The sequence below is a fragment of the Lipotes vexillifer genome, unplaced genomic scaffold, assembly GCF_000442215.2.
Source record: "Lipotes vexillifer unplaced genomic scaffold, Lipotes_vexillifer_v1.1 scaffold165, whole genome shotgun sequence".
NCBI classification, from domain to species: Eukaryota; Metazoa; Chordata; class Mammalia; order Artiodactyla; family Lipotidae; genus Lipotes; species Lipotes vexillifer.
The window spans coordinates 1719651-1735417 of record NW_006799066.1 but is presented as its reverse complement, the minus strand read 5'-3'; the positions used below and the strand labels follow the sequence as shown (position 1 = coordinate 1735417).

General features: G+C 36.2%; 1 protein-coding gene across 1 annotated transcript in view; it reads left to right on the top strand.

Moving 5' to 3' along the window:
- ASPH (aspartate beta-hydroxylase) overlaps positions 1-15767 on the top strand; it is a 216926-nt gene that overhangs the window by 34922 nt on the left and 166237 nt on the right. The window contains exons 2-4 of the mRNA XM_007471474.1: positions 1098-1247; positions 2673-2717; positions 4392-4460. Of these exons, the coding sequence (XP_007471536.1) occupies positions 1098-1247; positions 2673-2717; positions 4392-4460 (264 nt within the window). The remainder of the gene's footprint in view (positions 1-1097; positions 1248-2672; positions 2718-4391; positions 4461-15767) is intronic.

The following is a 15767-nucleotide window of genomic DNA, read 5'->3' as shown; positions in this document are numbered from 1 at the left end:
CCAGCTGCCCTGCAGTGTGCGGAACAGTCGCACAGGATGAAGAATTGTCCTGTTTAAACCCAGAAACGCCCTCTTGAGAAACACTGACAGGACCCTTGTGAGAATCGCAGGCACGTAAAGGAGGTGACGTGCTCCACCAGCGGAAGGTAGCATCCTACTTTCCTACTTGCTTGATAAATTTTTCCTTTTCCCAAAGGGCGTGTTGAGATATGACATATTTTTCTAATTTATTTATTAATATTTAATATTTATCATATTCCTTTTTAAGAGAAATTTGAGTTTTATGGTCCTTTTAAGGACAGTGTTGACCGTTTTCTCTTAACATTACTTGACTATCATTATTTTTGTTTATTTCTGGCTGTACGAGTATTTGCAGAAGAGTATAAAGTATATTAAACATATCAAATGTGATATATGACATTGTGGTGGACCGCACTTTACAAAACTGTATCCTACGTCGAGACCAATTATGAAAACCTTTCCCTTTTTCCCTGGGTCCCAGTGGATCTTGTCGAGGAGGACTAAATTGCACTGTTTGGCTTCTCTTCTTCCCTGACCTCTGTTTCCTATAAATAGTTTCCTTCCTTCATCTCTGTCTCTCTGGCTAAGAATATGAAGCGTTTTGGGGGGAGTTTCTTCTGTGGCAGTTACAGTTTTCAAGATTCTACAGAAACTAAATGTGACAGAAAAAAAAAGGCTTTGGCTACACTTATGATCTCTTTAAGTTGTTGATATGCTCTGAGCTTTGAAGGAGGTTATATTTAGGTCGTTTAGATAAAGAACTTGGAAGGAATACACATATCAATTTTTATTTTAAAAGCATCGCTAGCCCATTAGTAGTTTATTTCTTTCGTTACTTAGAAGTTAGGGTCATACATATGTGGTATTGAGGCTAAGCATAGTCTTTTCCATTTTTAAAATCTTTATTTTGTGTAACATGATTTAAGAATTTAAGTGAAAACTATTGATAGTTTTGAAGTGATTTACCATTGGAAGTACTCTCAAATTCCTGGAGAAATATTTCAGTGAAAAGAGGTTCAATAAAGTGTTTTCTTCTTATATAATGACATTGTCCGTCTGTTTTATTTTTTTAACAGAGACAAAGCATGGAGGACACAAGAATGGGAGGAAAGGAGGACTTTCTGGAAGTTCGTTTTTCACGTGGTTTATGGTCATTGCATTGCTCGGAGTCTGGACATCGGTAGCTGTGGTCTGGTTTGATCTTGTTGATTACGAGGAAGTGCTAGGTAAGGATTTTCATATTGTTTCTTATTGGTACTGTCAATTATGTAGCCTCCCAGTGGTTCTCAGTAGGGAAGGAACAGAAGGGGATGTTATCAGGGTTACCTTGCTGTGGTACTTTCAACTTCTTTGAACATGATCTGTCATAGAAAAAAATAGGTTTTATATTGTCTATATATCACACCAAAAAGTTTTGACAGTACGTACTCTTGCGACATGCAGTACTCTAGAATTTCTATTCTGTTTCGTTGTATTATGAATTTTTAAAATACTGGTCAGGAGCCACTGAATTTATTTAAGGACCCGTGAATGGATCATAAACAGTTTGCAAGACCCTGCCTTAAAGAGAGCATTTCCAAGCACACACCTCTGTGTCCTTGTTGGAACTGTTGTGTGTGGATGTGAGTGTGTGTGTGCGTGCATGTGCATGTGTAGGTGTGGCCTGTAGGATGTTCTGAGGAAGTTGCTGTGTTATTTCTGATAGTTGTCTTCCTTTCCTCTCCACTTCCTTTTCTCTCCCCATAATCACTGCAGTTTTTCACGTATTTTTATGTTAATGATTCTTTATAATTTTTGGAGTCATACTTTTTTTTTTGTTTCACCTGACCAAGTCTCTTTTTGTAATTGAGATAAAATTCAATATTGTAAATATATAAAAATGTACAGTTCACTGTTTTTTAACATATAATTTTGTGCTGTCATCATTATTAATTTCAGAATATTTCCATCCCCCTCTTCTTGTCTCCTGGCAAGCACTAATACACTTGGTGTATTTGCCTATTCCGGACATTTCATATAAATGGAATCATACAGTATGTGGCCCTTTGTGTCTGTTGTTTTGCACTTAGTGTAATGTTTTCAAGGTTTGGTATTTACTCCATTTTATGGATGAATTATGTTCCATCGTATGGATTCACCACATTTTGCTCATCCATTCATCATTGATGGACATAGGGGTTATTTCCACTTTTTGGCTGTTGTGAGTAAATGGCCTTCCTTTCTAATAATCCAGTGAAAGTTGTGGACCTTTTCACTGAAAAAAATGCACACTTTTCTCTGTATGTACAGTGTCGCAGAGAAAATCCCCTCCCTTCCATAGACCATTCTGCACTTTTGCTTTACTTATTAGTTTATAGCCAGCCATCTTTCTGGGGGGGAAGGCAAAGAATAACAAAACACACGTGTAATCTGCCTTTTGTTAAAGCTGCTTATTTTTATTATTGTACTTCGAGGAAAGTGTCTCCGAGTAGATTGGTAAGAGCGATAGAGGAAGAATTTTAGTTTGGAGATGAACTTCTGAGTAGATCTGTGCTTCTGTTAATTTATGTTGATGATGTTGCGAAGCAAAGTCTATTAGACAAAAGAAGAGATTTAGAAGATGTGTACATTTAAGCTCAAGTAACAATTTTCGTGTTTTTGTATGCATGCAGCCAAAGCAAAGGACTTCCGTTATAACTTATCAGAGGTACTTCAAGGTAGGCTATTGGAGATGCATTTTAAGTCTACTTGTGTTAGTCTCTAAAACCTCATCTTTGGGCTACTATTTTAGTTATCCACTGCATCAGAGAATGTAAGTGGTAGGACCAATTTTCCCTCTTAAATTTGTGAGAAATTATAGTATTTTCTATCTTTTTATTGTTATTTGAACTCTGTGCTATATGTAGCCTCAACTGCAGACCAGCGCTTTTCACTTATATTTTCTTAGCTATAGAAATGATAACTTCCTTATCTCTACATTATTATTGTTATTGTCATTTTCAACGTGTATGTGCTTTGTCAATCAGACTTCTACGTAGCAGGTTAACAATATTTTCCTAAGTGGAACAAGGGCTCTGGGAGTGTCTAGGTTGGTCATAGCAACTGTACTCCCAAAGCTCTTCTGCTGTTGTGCAATGTTTTAACTTCGGTTTTTTTTTAACATCTTTATTGGCGTTAACTTAGTTTTTATTAAAAAATGGTGGCAGTAAGGAGGGAAAGTGGCAGGGGGTGGTGGTGGTGGGATGAACTGGGAGATTGGAATTGACATATATACACTAACATGTATAAGATAGATAACTAATAAGAACCTGCTGTATAAAAAAATAAATAAAATTCTAAAATTCAAAAAAAATAAGTAAAAATAAAATAAAAGCATTGCTTAAACAAACAAACAAAAAAAAATGGTGGCAGTGCTGCCAACTGGTGTTTTAGTACTGCTGCTGTATTTGTAAATGTGGTTTAAATATTGCTGTTTAAAATATTGTTGTTTAAAATGTTAAATTAATGTCTCTTCACAGCCACTGTCCAACGATGAATTATAAACTGTGTTGATTTTAGGATGTTTTTAGGGAACTGAATGTATTTGACTTATATTTGAAATGCTGAACAGTGCTCTGAGATGATAAAGTTAAAATGCACATTTACTATTCTTGAAGGAGGAAGTCTGCTAGCATTGTCTTCTCAGTTTGTCTGTTCTAAGCCTTATTTTTTTTCGTAGTAGTAGGTGGCCAGTGCTAATTACATTTTTAAGTAGGATAAGTGTAAGTTTTCCTTTGTAGTTTCAAAAAGCCAGTTTTACATACTTTATTTCCAGAAGTCTGTTTTTAAAGGTTGATTCATGATGCTTCTGTCATAAATCATTATTATGAAACGTAAAATTAATCATCCTCTTATTTTTAGTACTTATACTCGATGTTAATTATATATGGTCTTTATTTGAGGCTCAGTGGGTGTTCTTTTGTTTTGAATATTAATGGTGTGAGGAACTTCTGTACTTTAGAAACATTAAATTTCATGTAACTGTTAGAAATGGATCTGTATTATTCCTTATATATGTTGAAAATTTTACCTAAAATATTTTTAGCAGTAAAGTTAAAAAAAACTACTCTGAAATGATTAAATCTCAGGGTATCGTTAAGCCCTTAAAGAAAATATTATCTGAGTTATATTTCTTAGATTTGTTAGGTGAATATTTCCTCAATCTCTAAGTGAACTGCCTTCATTTTAAAGTGAGATTATCATTAGCACGGCTTTTAAGGATGAAAGTTGCAAAGAGTTGCACTGATTGGTTGCGTTAATGGCCGATATGCAGGACTGTAAGAAATACTAACACCTTATTAAATTTGTTTTTCCTTTTGTTCCCATATCCGTCTTTCCTTCCCCTCTTGTAGGAAAACTGGGAATCTATGATGCTGATGGTGATGGAGATTTTGATGTAGATGATGCCAAAGTTTTATTAGGCAAGTACACATTTTTGTTTTTTTAATTAGTGGTGCTAAAATGTTGGAAGCAAAATAATATCGGGTTGGCCAAATAAACCTTTTGGCCAACCCAATATTTTAGCTTTAGTAATGTTTGTGTCAGTCATTTCCATTTTATGAAAGATATTTTCCCACTTAAATCATTTATTTCATTCTTGTTGGGATGTTGAATGGCTTAATTATTTTACTATAAACTCTCACATTTCAATTTACTGTTACAAATGGATAAGTATATAGCTCCTGCACAGATATTATAAGTAATATAATTTCATATGTGTTTTTAGATTTAAAGCACTTTATATTCTGAACTTAACATTTGAACATGTAGATAATGTCCTAGTCTGCTTTCACATATGGTAATGGCGACCATTCTTTAGCATCATTTGACATAATTCAATGTCCATTTGAAAATGCAAATTTCTGAAGGCTTACATAAATTCATTCTGAAATAAAATAGTGGTGGTAAACATCTTATAATGTCCTATGACTATTTGAAAGGTAACATTAAAATATAAACTAGTAGTCTTTGGCAAGGTTTCTTGATTTTATTTAAGTCTTGGACCCTTCTCTTTTATCACCAGAATTACCCGTCTTTATCATTGAGATTTTTTTTATAATAGATAAAGATGTGATATTCCTTCATTTAATTTTAAAATAGTCTCATACTAGAAAGGATGGTGCTAATTTTAATATGCAAATTTTACATTAATGGCCTGGTGAGATATGATTTCTGCTTGTTAAACAGCATCCTTTCCTTTGTTTTAGTATGTAGCGTAATAATATGCATTAAAACATTTTATACTAAAGTCTTTAGAAAAATAACAAATGTGGCAAGGTTTACATAGTAAGCTTAATAGAATAATGGCACAAATTCTTCCTAGACACGCAATTTTGTGTATATTTTATGGATATGAAAAAAATGGGAGATAATCTGTGTTGAAATGTAATAAAACATCTTAATTTTGACATTGTTTTCTTGTTACTGCTCAGTGAGAACTATATTTGCTACTTAACAGTGAAAGCTTCCTATACCCATGGAATTTCTTTTCCTGTCTTAACCGTAATAGAATTTTCTACATAATTTTGACATTATATATCTAAATTTGGGTTTCTATAAATATGGTAAATTCTCAGAAGACTATAATCCTAGGCATGCGTAAGAAAGATTATATAGACCTTATTTCAGAATGATGCTAATTTGCTTGCCTATAAATGGTTTATTACTTCATTTTGTTACTTTTCTTTAAATGACAGATTCTGAATAGCAAAGCTTTTTATTTAAAAATAACTTCATGTGAGCCGTTGCCTCACTTTTAGAAATAATATTACTTATCTGCTGTATTTTGTTGATTTTTTTAAGGGGGCAGGTGCTTAAAATCAGCTATCTTGGTCTGTCAGGAAATGTCAACTATTAAAAATTAAAACATGTTATTTCTTCTACAGCACACATTGATTTCTATTGCAAACTTACGTTAATAACTTGATTTTTAGTATTTTAGATTTCAAAAATTTGTTCCCCTTAATATTTTTAAGCAACCGTTAAGAGTTTAATTAATTGTAATTTAGAACATTGCCATTTGTGGGTAGCCACATATGTGGTATGGGCAAATGGTAACTTGTTCCTTTTGCAAGAATCATATACTTGGAGACAGAACTCAGTTGGTGAATCTGAGTGTTCATTTGGTAATTTGACTATTAAATGCGCAAAGGCTAAGATAAACTATTTTACTGTGTGTGTGTACAAATTTGCAGTTGGCTTGTGGCTTTGGTAAAGGTGAAAGAAACTAATGTAAGCTGTTTGACCTCTAATCTTATTCTGTAGTGTTTGAATTCTCTGCATGAAATACAACCTTGATGGGAATTGAATTTTATGACTAAGGTTCTTTTCTACTTTGTGAGGTTATTGTAGCCTAGTTGTGCCTCTGTTACTGGTGGATGGTTGCAAGAACCAGGTGAAATTCTGGCCTTGCTGGGCTCTGTATGTTCAGGGAGAGATTACGGGGGAGCAGATTCAGTGAGTGTGTACCCTAAAAGGAGCCAGATCTCTGGGGGAACGTTCTCATTGGAGAACCAGTTCAAGGTTAAGGGACTTGGATTAAGGCAGAGGGAATCCCTGGGGAGGGATGAAAGTAGAAAGTCAGAGATTGGGTGAGAGCTTGGCATGCCAGGTGTGGTAATGGTTATGCTGAACTTCCATAGGTTTGGATTTCTCTCATTAGTATTTCTTTCTGGAGTCTTAAATTTGCACATATCTAAATTTGATCAATTTGAGGAAATGTACATGTTCATGTTTACATCTCTTTTACATTTCAAAGTTTGCTTTTCTTATGAACTATAAAGAGAATGAAATATGGGAGTACATCAAGATCAATAGCCATCATTAATTTTATTATTTCTGGCCATGGCCCTTACAGTATACTTTGAAAATATTCTAAGCCTGGTCTTGTTTACATTCCTTCCTACTTTTGTGGCCCAATTATCTAAAATAAAATGTCTTTGATTTTGGTTTGGATGATTGAAAGCTACATTGTCTCATAATGTATTCTTTGAAAACTTGTTTCCCAAATAAATCCATAGGAAAGAGGACTAAATTCTGAGTAACATTTTCTTAGAGTAACACCACCTGTGGATTACATAGTTATCCTTTTGCCCTGTGACTGGCACCTAGCTGGCACCAGCTATGGCCAGAGAACAAAAGGGAAGGCAGTCCCTGGAGCCTTGACAAACATTTGTAGCCTTGACAGATGCCTGAGTGAGCAGTAGGGAAGGGAGGGCTGGATCTTGCCCGAAGCCAGGCACATGCTGCTCTTTGGTTCAGGCCTTCTCTTAGAGGTTAAGGAATGATAAATCCAGAACATATTTTCTTTTTCTCTTTGGACTAGTACTTTTGTCTTAAGAACCACAAAAATGTTGCATAGTTGGGTAATCAGTTTTGCTCAGATACTTTTGCATATTTGTTGCATAGTTGGGTCATCAGTTTTGCTCAGATACTTTTGCATATTTGTTGCATACTTCATCCTGTCATGCTGAAGGGTGGTAAAGTTTTGTATTTTATATTCAATACTTGGAAGTACTTCTATTGGAAAATGGAGAAAAAGAAAAATGTTTATTCTAAATGTACAGCTGTAGAGTTTTTGGACAAGAAGAAGAAATAGTGTTATTCCCACAGGGGCTTGGGTGGGAATACAGATCTCTGTTCACAGCACTTGTCAATTGTTCAATTCAGTGAAGAAACATGCTGGGTTGGTCAAAAAATAATTTAAATACCGACTGAAGTTGTGGGTTCCCCCCCCCCCCACCCAATGCATGAAGAATGGCGCAATGTAGTTCTTCTATGGACTAATGTGGGGAAAATTCACTATAATCTTTAACATTAAATTGGGGGTTCCCCCCCCCCCCACCCAATGCATGAAGAATGGCGCAATGTAGTTCTTCTATGGACTAATGTGGGGAAAATTCACTATAATCTTTAACATTAAACTAGTTGTCTTATTATTATCCCTTACCTGCCAGTCTTGATTGCTGGTAGTTAATGCTGTGTGGACAAATTCTGTGTTGTCAAAGCCAGAAATACCAGATTAGGTGGTTATAATCCGAAAAGCTCTAAAATCGTAGATGTGCATATTTCTTACGGCCTGTTTTCTTTTTTTCTCCTCAAAGTTATGGAACTTACTGTATAGAACTTGACAGTTCTATTGGTGGACTTTGATACCTACTGGACCCAAGAGACCAGTCTTACCCAAAGCCAGTTCTTCACAGGACAAAAACAAATGATAAAAGCGATATATACACTGCTTTCTTTCCATATGGGGGTCTGGGATCTTTGCAGTAGAAGGTAATTTGGTGAGCTGATAGGGAGAGAACTCTGGAATGTTCCTGTTGCAGGTGACTGGCCTCGATCACATCTCATATTGGTAGGCTGAGCGAATTGTTATTAATAGCTGACTCTTATTATTGGTCAGAATGACAGGACCACAAGTCAGTAACCAGAGCATTATAAAGCTAAGATTTTCTAGTTTTAAAATTTAAGTTATCTATCTGGTATAATTTGAGCACGTTGGTGCCCATCTGTGGAGGCTGAACAGTTACCCTGCTAGCCATATTAATTCCAGAGTTTCCTAAACTAACTGCAGCTCCTAAAGGGAAAAGTTTGAGGAAATGAACATTTCTGTTTTCAGTGAATATTTATTGATATATGTAAATGTTTGTATAATCAACTCTCGATAATATCTGGGTGCTACATCAGCAAATGTGGGGCTTGTCGGAAGTGTCTTTTTATCCTCATACTACTTTTACTCACTTTTCCCGTTGAAGTTGGTCAGTCTATTTTGGCTGATACAATTTTGTGGTTTTTTTGGCTCTCAGTTCTCTGATGAGAGAAAGGCAAACCCGGTTAGGGGCTGGTAGGAAGGGTGAGGATTGGTCAAATTGCTTTTCCTTTAGTCCATATGATTGAGAGTTGATTGTAAGGTGTGCATCTTAACCGATTTCTTTATTTTCCAAAATATCTTTTCTGTAAACCTCCTTGACCATGATGCACATCCTTTTTGAGATCACTCTTCCTCAACTTCTTTTTTCCACCTAACTGCTCTCCTTATTTTCTCTTTCTCTCTTCCTTATTCTTATGTAGGCCTGACCAAAGATGGCAGTAATGAAAATATTGATTCTCTTGAGGAAGTCCTTAATATTTTAGCAGAGGAAAGTTCAGATTGGTTTTATGGTTTCCTCTCATTTCTCTATGATATAATGACTCCTTTTGAAATGCTAGAAGAAGAAGAAGAAGAAAGCGAGACCACAGATGGCGTTGATGGTACGTCACAGAATGAAGGGGTTCAGGGAAAGACTTGCGTCATCTTGGATTTACATAACCAGTAACTTTGATGCAGGGACTGAAGTCACTGGCTTGTGAACCCCCGAAGCATCTCCTTTTTCTTTCTTTCCTTTGCCTATCCAGGGCTTAACATGCAGTGGGGCAGCTGCGATCGGACAATACAAGGCAACTGTGTGACCTTTTCCCCAGTACAGCGCCTAGCTAGTCCCTTGCTTGGCTTTCCCACTTGAGGAAAGCGGTACCCCCTCATTCTCCTGCTGGTCCACAAAGTGCATTGAGAATGATGTTCTTGGTAGTATAATTGGTTTCTGTATCGTTTTGTTTCAACTCTTGTACTCGCTGAACTAAATTCAGAAACTTAATAGCAAATTGTTTTGTGATTAACCCTTGCTGCTTGTCCTTCTAACACGCTAGTCATTAAGATGATTATAGTGGAATTAATTATAAAAATATCTCTAGCATGATTCATAAATTCAGTGCTTCTCTGTTGATCTTTAACATGACTGATGTGTAAAATGATGGTTCTTTAAAAGGTTGATTTTTTTTTAATTGCAATTTGTTTAGGTTGATTTGTCAGACAGGTTAATACAAATTTCAGTGTAAAATTCTGTATTAATGGTGCTTTTAAAATAATTTGAAAATAACCTCATGTTTTTGCCTTAGGGTAGTTCAGTTACTGTATTCAGATAGTAGTGTGTCTGAATCTTTCTGTCTGTGAAAGCAAAATTTATTTTTAATTTCATTTCCAAATAGACATCCAGAGAAAGTAATTTGTATTTTTTTTAAAGGAGGCATATTACACAGGAAGGAAAATGTGAATATGTTATCTTAAATAATGTTGTACATATTAAAATTATTCATCCTAAATAACGGTCTTTTTCCATTTTTTCCTGTATTACCTTATTAATTGGCCATCAACTTTGGCTTAGGTATAATATGATTTTTATATTTGTAAATTAAATTTATTAAAGTGGTAATTCTTTTTAGGAGAATCAATTTTTGCCGTTAGAAAACCTTAAAAACACCTTTGAATCAATTCATTTAAAATGAGTTTGCTTCAGTGATAGCAAAAACAATTGCATTAGACATACGTAACATGCATTTCTTAAAATGAGATTTCATTCATTTCCCACCTCAAACAGAGCTCTTATAGCTTAAGAGTGATAAGATCCAAGACCTTTGACTTCTTTTACCCTTTTTGGGAGTGGTGTTTCATGTTTTTACATCTCTTTGAGCCTCTGTGAAACTTAGCCTAGCTTTGGTTCTTTATAGAGCTTAAAATTGGAAAATATTTGCATTTTTTAACATTTTATTTAACTATGATAATTTCTACTTTTCAAATATTTATTCTTATTTTTTCCCATTTAATCAAGTTGCTTTCAGAAAGTAGATTATTCACCCATTTTTTCAGAAAGGAATATGACAAATTTAGTTTCTTCTTTAGAGCTCGCTCTTGCAGGCTATCAAAATGAGAGACTGAAAATAAAAGTCTCGAATCAGAACCCTGGAAGTACATCAACATCCCCCTTGACTCAGCATTTACATGTGTCGGGAAAAGTGTCCAATTTGCTAATCTTATTTTAAAAAAGCATTATTCAGTAGCTACTTTTGGAAATAGATACATGTGTTGTACATTGGACAGTAATCTCCTAACGCTTAAATAACTATTATAACGCAAGTTTGTCTTTTCCTGATTATTCAGGGACTATGTTTCATTCTGTTAATGTTTCTGACAGTCAAAAGCTCCTGATTTTGGAATGTTAATATTTTGGAACAAATGAGTATGATTTAATAATGTTCTTTCTGAAAGCTTATGCAGTCTTTGCTTGTATTTATCATGTCTTGCACTTTGAATTTGAGTACTGTGACATATCAGAGTTCATTAGGTTTAAATTCAGAAGCAGTCTGAGGTCTCACTCAGAGAAATTCTCTTAGACAAATGTCTGAGATTTGTTTTTTAAGGCAGTCTTGTTTCTTCATGCTTCATTGTTACTAACCCTAGAAGATGTTTGATCAGTTTATGAGAAGTAAATAATTAAATTTGTGTGTTAAAAATGTTTGGAATCATTAATTTCTCATCAGGCTCTGCTTTTTTGTCATGCTACTAATGCACATTTTATGTACAGAAATTAATTATGCTGTATTCTTGTAAGTGAAAAATAAGGATGTGAGATTATAATTTGCCATTTCTTTGGTATCCCTTCTGATCAGCCCTTTTGAAAAGCCTCTGATGAAGGTAAAATCCAGGTAGCTGGTGAACCCCTGACCTCTGTGACTGCCTTCAACTTGTGCCTAAGGCTTGCTTTGGTGAGAAAATAAAGTTATTTGCAAAACTGGTATAGAGTACTTTGAAGCTGAACAAAGTTGCTTTGCTTACATTTTGTTTATTATGTATGTTACAATTCTTAATCTTCTAAGGCTTTATTGTGTAATTTTCTGTTCCGTCATAGAAATATTTTCCTAGCTTGTGTCTTTTAAGCTTAGGAAGTTAGTTAAAAAGGCAAAAATGTAATCTGTACGTTCGAATGTTTATTTATGGTGAATTTTACATTGTATTGTATTTACTCTGCATTTCCACTTTGGAACAACCAAAGGCACTTTGAGGAACGTGCTCTGAGTTCAGATGCCCTTGTCTCCTCTGAGCTGCCCTTCCTCAGAGGAAAGTGCCGTTTGTCCAATTGAAAAGGCGCCGGGTTCTCTGGAATTTGGTACCAAAACAAGGAAGTGGCACTCAGGGGACTTGTTTTCTGCACTTTAGTTTCTTTCAGCTCTTATTTCCCCTGGAATGTGAGGGGTGACGTGTAGGTCAGTTGGAGAGGTGTCTTCTGGGTGCTCATCTTATTAAATCCCTGAGGCCCAGCTGCTGGCTCACTGCGTCATGCAGATGCCTTGGACTTAATGTGCTGGGTGATATCTTGCTTTTTCACCTTGTACTTGATCCTTTATTCTAGAAATTACCTCACTGTCTTATAGAGCTGTAAGAAAAACTGTTTGCTCTGCTTGAATTCTGGTTTGTTTTCATTTACAGTTGGCTAGACGGGGCAGAATGTTTCCTTGTTTGGCCTGATGTTTATAACTTTGGAGTATTAGTAAAGGCAGATAGAAGCATAGACAGTTATGAATTTGAACACCTGGCAGTTATACCTTTGGGGGCTTGATACTCAGCAACCCTTTCGAAATCAGATTCTGGTCTATAAAACAAGTAAAACGTTTTCTGTGTTTTGAGCTGCGGAAATTTCTTTGATCACCATGCATATTTGGAGCACTTTTATAAAACCCAGTGATGCAGACTTTATTATCACAAGTCGATAGATGGAACACTGCTGAATTCTCTGCCTGTTATTTGTTGCAATAACTCTGTAATACACAGGAGTAGATATTAACTCAGCTGTGAACTGTCTGAAGTTGGGAGTCAGGTTAGGCTGCATTTGAATCCCTCTTCAAAGCTGAGCCCAACATAGGGTATTTATTAAATATTTGCTGGGGTTAGTCCTGGTGAGTGGGAATGTCAGGAGTTACCCATTGCATAATAAAACGCTGGTTATTTTTTTAAACAGCTTAAATAAGTGAAAAAAATTATTGGATGTATTTTGTTTTCCAAGAGAAATGACACTTTGAAGTTCAGACAATAAACTGACCTATGCTAGCTGAGGTCTTCGCATGATCTTTCTGCTATCTCATTTGTATTTGTGTCTGGATTTTATCTTTATTCAAGCTCTCAGTCTCTGGATGTAATCCCTTCTTAAACTTTTAGTCTTTCAGCCCTCTGATGTTCTGATCTTCCCTCATCCCAGAGGGTTGGAAGGTTTGTAGCTTCCTTTTTTCAAAAACGTATGTGATAATGTTGTTACGCCATCTATTTAAAAATAAAAAGGAAAATGGTGTAGCGTCTTAACTTGCGTTTTGCCAAAAGTAGACTTATGTTCTAGAGCAAGTCTGCCTAGCTCGCAGAATCTTCTCTTAGGCGTTCAGGGCCTCATCTGTAGTCAATGTTGAAATAAATTATGATGCTTCGTATGGGCAGGAGGCAGCTTCGAAACTGAGGCTCAGAGTGACTCATTGGTCTCACCAGGGATGGTGGGAGTGACTGGGATGACCTAAGTATGACATGATACTCAGCCGACCAGTTCTGTGACCAACTTCCTGAAAGCCTGCAGCAGCTATAGTACTTGGGTTTCTGTAATGGAGCCAGTCTTCTAAAATTGTGGTGAAACCGCAGGTCCAACCGTGATGCAGCATTTTAATTATACACAGAACATTTCACTTCGAAAATGTGTGTGGGATAGTGACCCTGAGGCAGTTGCCAAAATAATGTTAATTACCTTTAGGCAGCACCCTCAGGCTCTAAGGGAGGTATATAAGACCTGCTTTTTCCAAATTTCTGTATAAGGATTACCAAATAGTCAACTTTGCTGTTAATAGTAATCACCTTAAAACCATCAGAATAAACATACAGGGCAAAAAAGAAGTAAACAACATGGTGATTACTTTTTTTTTTTTTTGCCATTCTCTTTGACCGTAGCCACATCCTAATGGCTTGGGTTCCATTATCATTACTCTGCACAGCATTTCTTTACTCTGAGAAGTGTTTTGAATCGTTGTTTCCTCTCTCATTGGTCATTTTTTTAGCAGCTGACCTTTGCCCTGTGTCTGCACCTCCTGCTTCTGGCCTCCTCCTTTCTCTCCCGCTGACTCAGTTTCTCTACCGTTAGACATGCCTTTGTTTCCTAGCCCTCAAAACATACGAATGCAGATCAAATTCTTCAAACTCTTATTCCTTTTCTGCCCACTGAGAATCTTGGGAAACCCCATAGATGATCAGTTTTCTTCTAAGGAGGGAAGAGAGGCCGTGATGAGCAACGCTGGGGTTTTGCTCACCCTTCTTTCTACCTGTTTTCTCATTGTAACGTGACCGCCTCTTATACTCCTTGTAAAACTGTATATGGGGCATTTACTAACAAACAGAATTCAGTAGTGTCCTCATCCTAACCCTTTGTTCATTCCTTCCTGTCTACAACTGCTACTTTGACTTTTAGAATCCTGCATTTTCTATTCATTCATTCATGCATTCATTCCCTGCGTTTTCTTTTTTTTTTTTTTTTTTTTTTTTTTTTTTTTTTTTTTTTTTTTTTTTTTTTTTTTTTTTTTTTTTGCGGTATGCGGGCCTCTCCCTGTTGTGGCCTCTCCCGTTGCGGAGCACAGGCTCCGGACGCGCAGGCTCAGCGGCCACGGCTCACGGGCCCAGCCGCTCCGCGGCATGTGGGATCTTCCCAGACCGGGGCACGAACCCGCATCCCCTGCATCGGCAGGCGGACTCTCAACCACTGCGCCACCAGGGAAGCCCCCCTGCGTTTTCTTGACTCTCCCCTCTTTTTTTGTTACTTACAGGCTCCTGTATTACCTTCTGTTTTCCAAGTGCTGTGCTTTCTTTCATGTTTATACTCTTTCCTTCAGAGACTGAATATGATGATTTTGTTTAAATTATTAGTTCAGTCTTTGTCATGTCAAAAATATTGAAAGATGATTGAATATATTCTTTAAGTTCAGAAAAGACAGCTTAGGTTGATACTTTGGAATTTTATATAGTACAATGGCACATTGTTAATTTGTATCACTTTAGGGATTTATACCCAAACTGGAAAAGTTTTAAATCAAGTACTTATTATATTTTCATGTTTCTAATCAGCTAATCTGATGTTGATCTAATATGTTGGCTTATTTATGTTAACTCTAGCCTTTTCATCAATATAGCTCTTTTGACTATATCATAATAGTGGAGGGGTAGGGGGATAGTCTGATTCCCACCATTCTGCTTTTTAAGGGAAAATCCAGGCCTCGCCAGTCAAGAACATGCAGGAAATCAGGAGGGGACATTAGCACCATTAAAAGTATATTTTAATGCGTTATGCTAATTTCTTTTGCACATTGGATAATACCCATGTATTTAAAAGTTGTCATTGCAAGAACAAGTTTGACATTTTACGTAAGTAAACTTTCTTGGGGAGTGGTCCAAGATAGCGTTCGGTATTACAAGGTGGTATGCTGTTTTTGCTGGAGTTTAAGAAAGAATTGGGCTTTGTCTGTGAAAAATAGTTGTTAGACACACACACTGGTTTTGGTTATGTATGCATATCGAGTAACTGGATAGATACAGATAGCCACATGGAACAGTTAATTCACGTTTCTGTTTTTAATGTAGTCATTGGTAAGATATACTAATACTTTTTTTCCAGAATGACAATGATGATATCTCAACCAAAATAAATTGCCATTCTCAAATGAACTGTCTCATATGATGGAAACAAATTGCTATGAACAGAGAGAGGGGAAGAGATTTAGGAGTGGAGGGTGATTCAAACAACAGAATAGGAGTAAAAAAATCTCATACTGGAAGTGGGAGTGTGATTATGGTTTTGAGAAACATACAGAGGGGGTTCCACAGTTTCCAGCAGGAA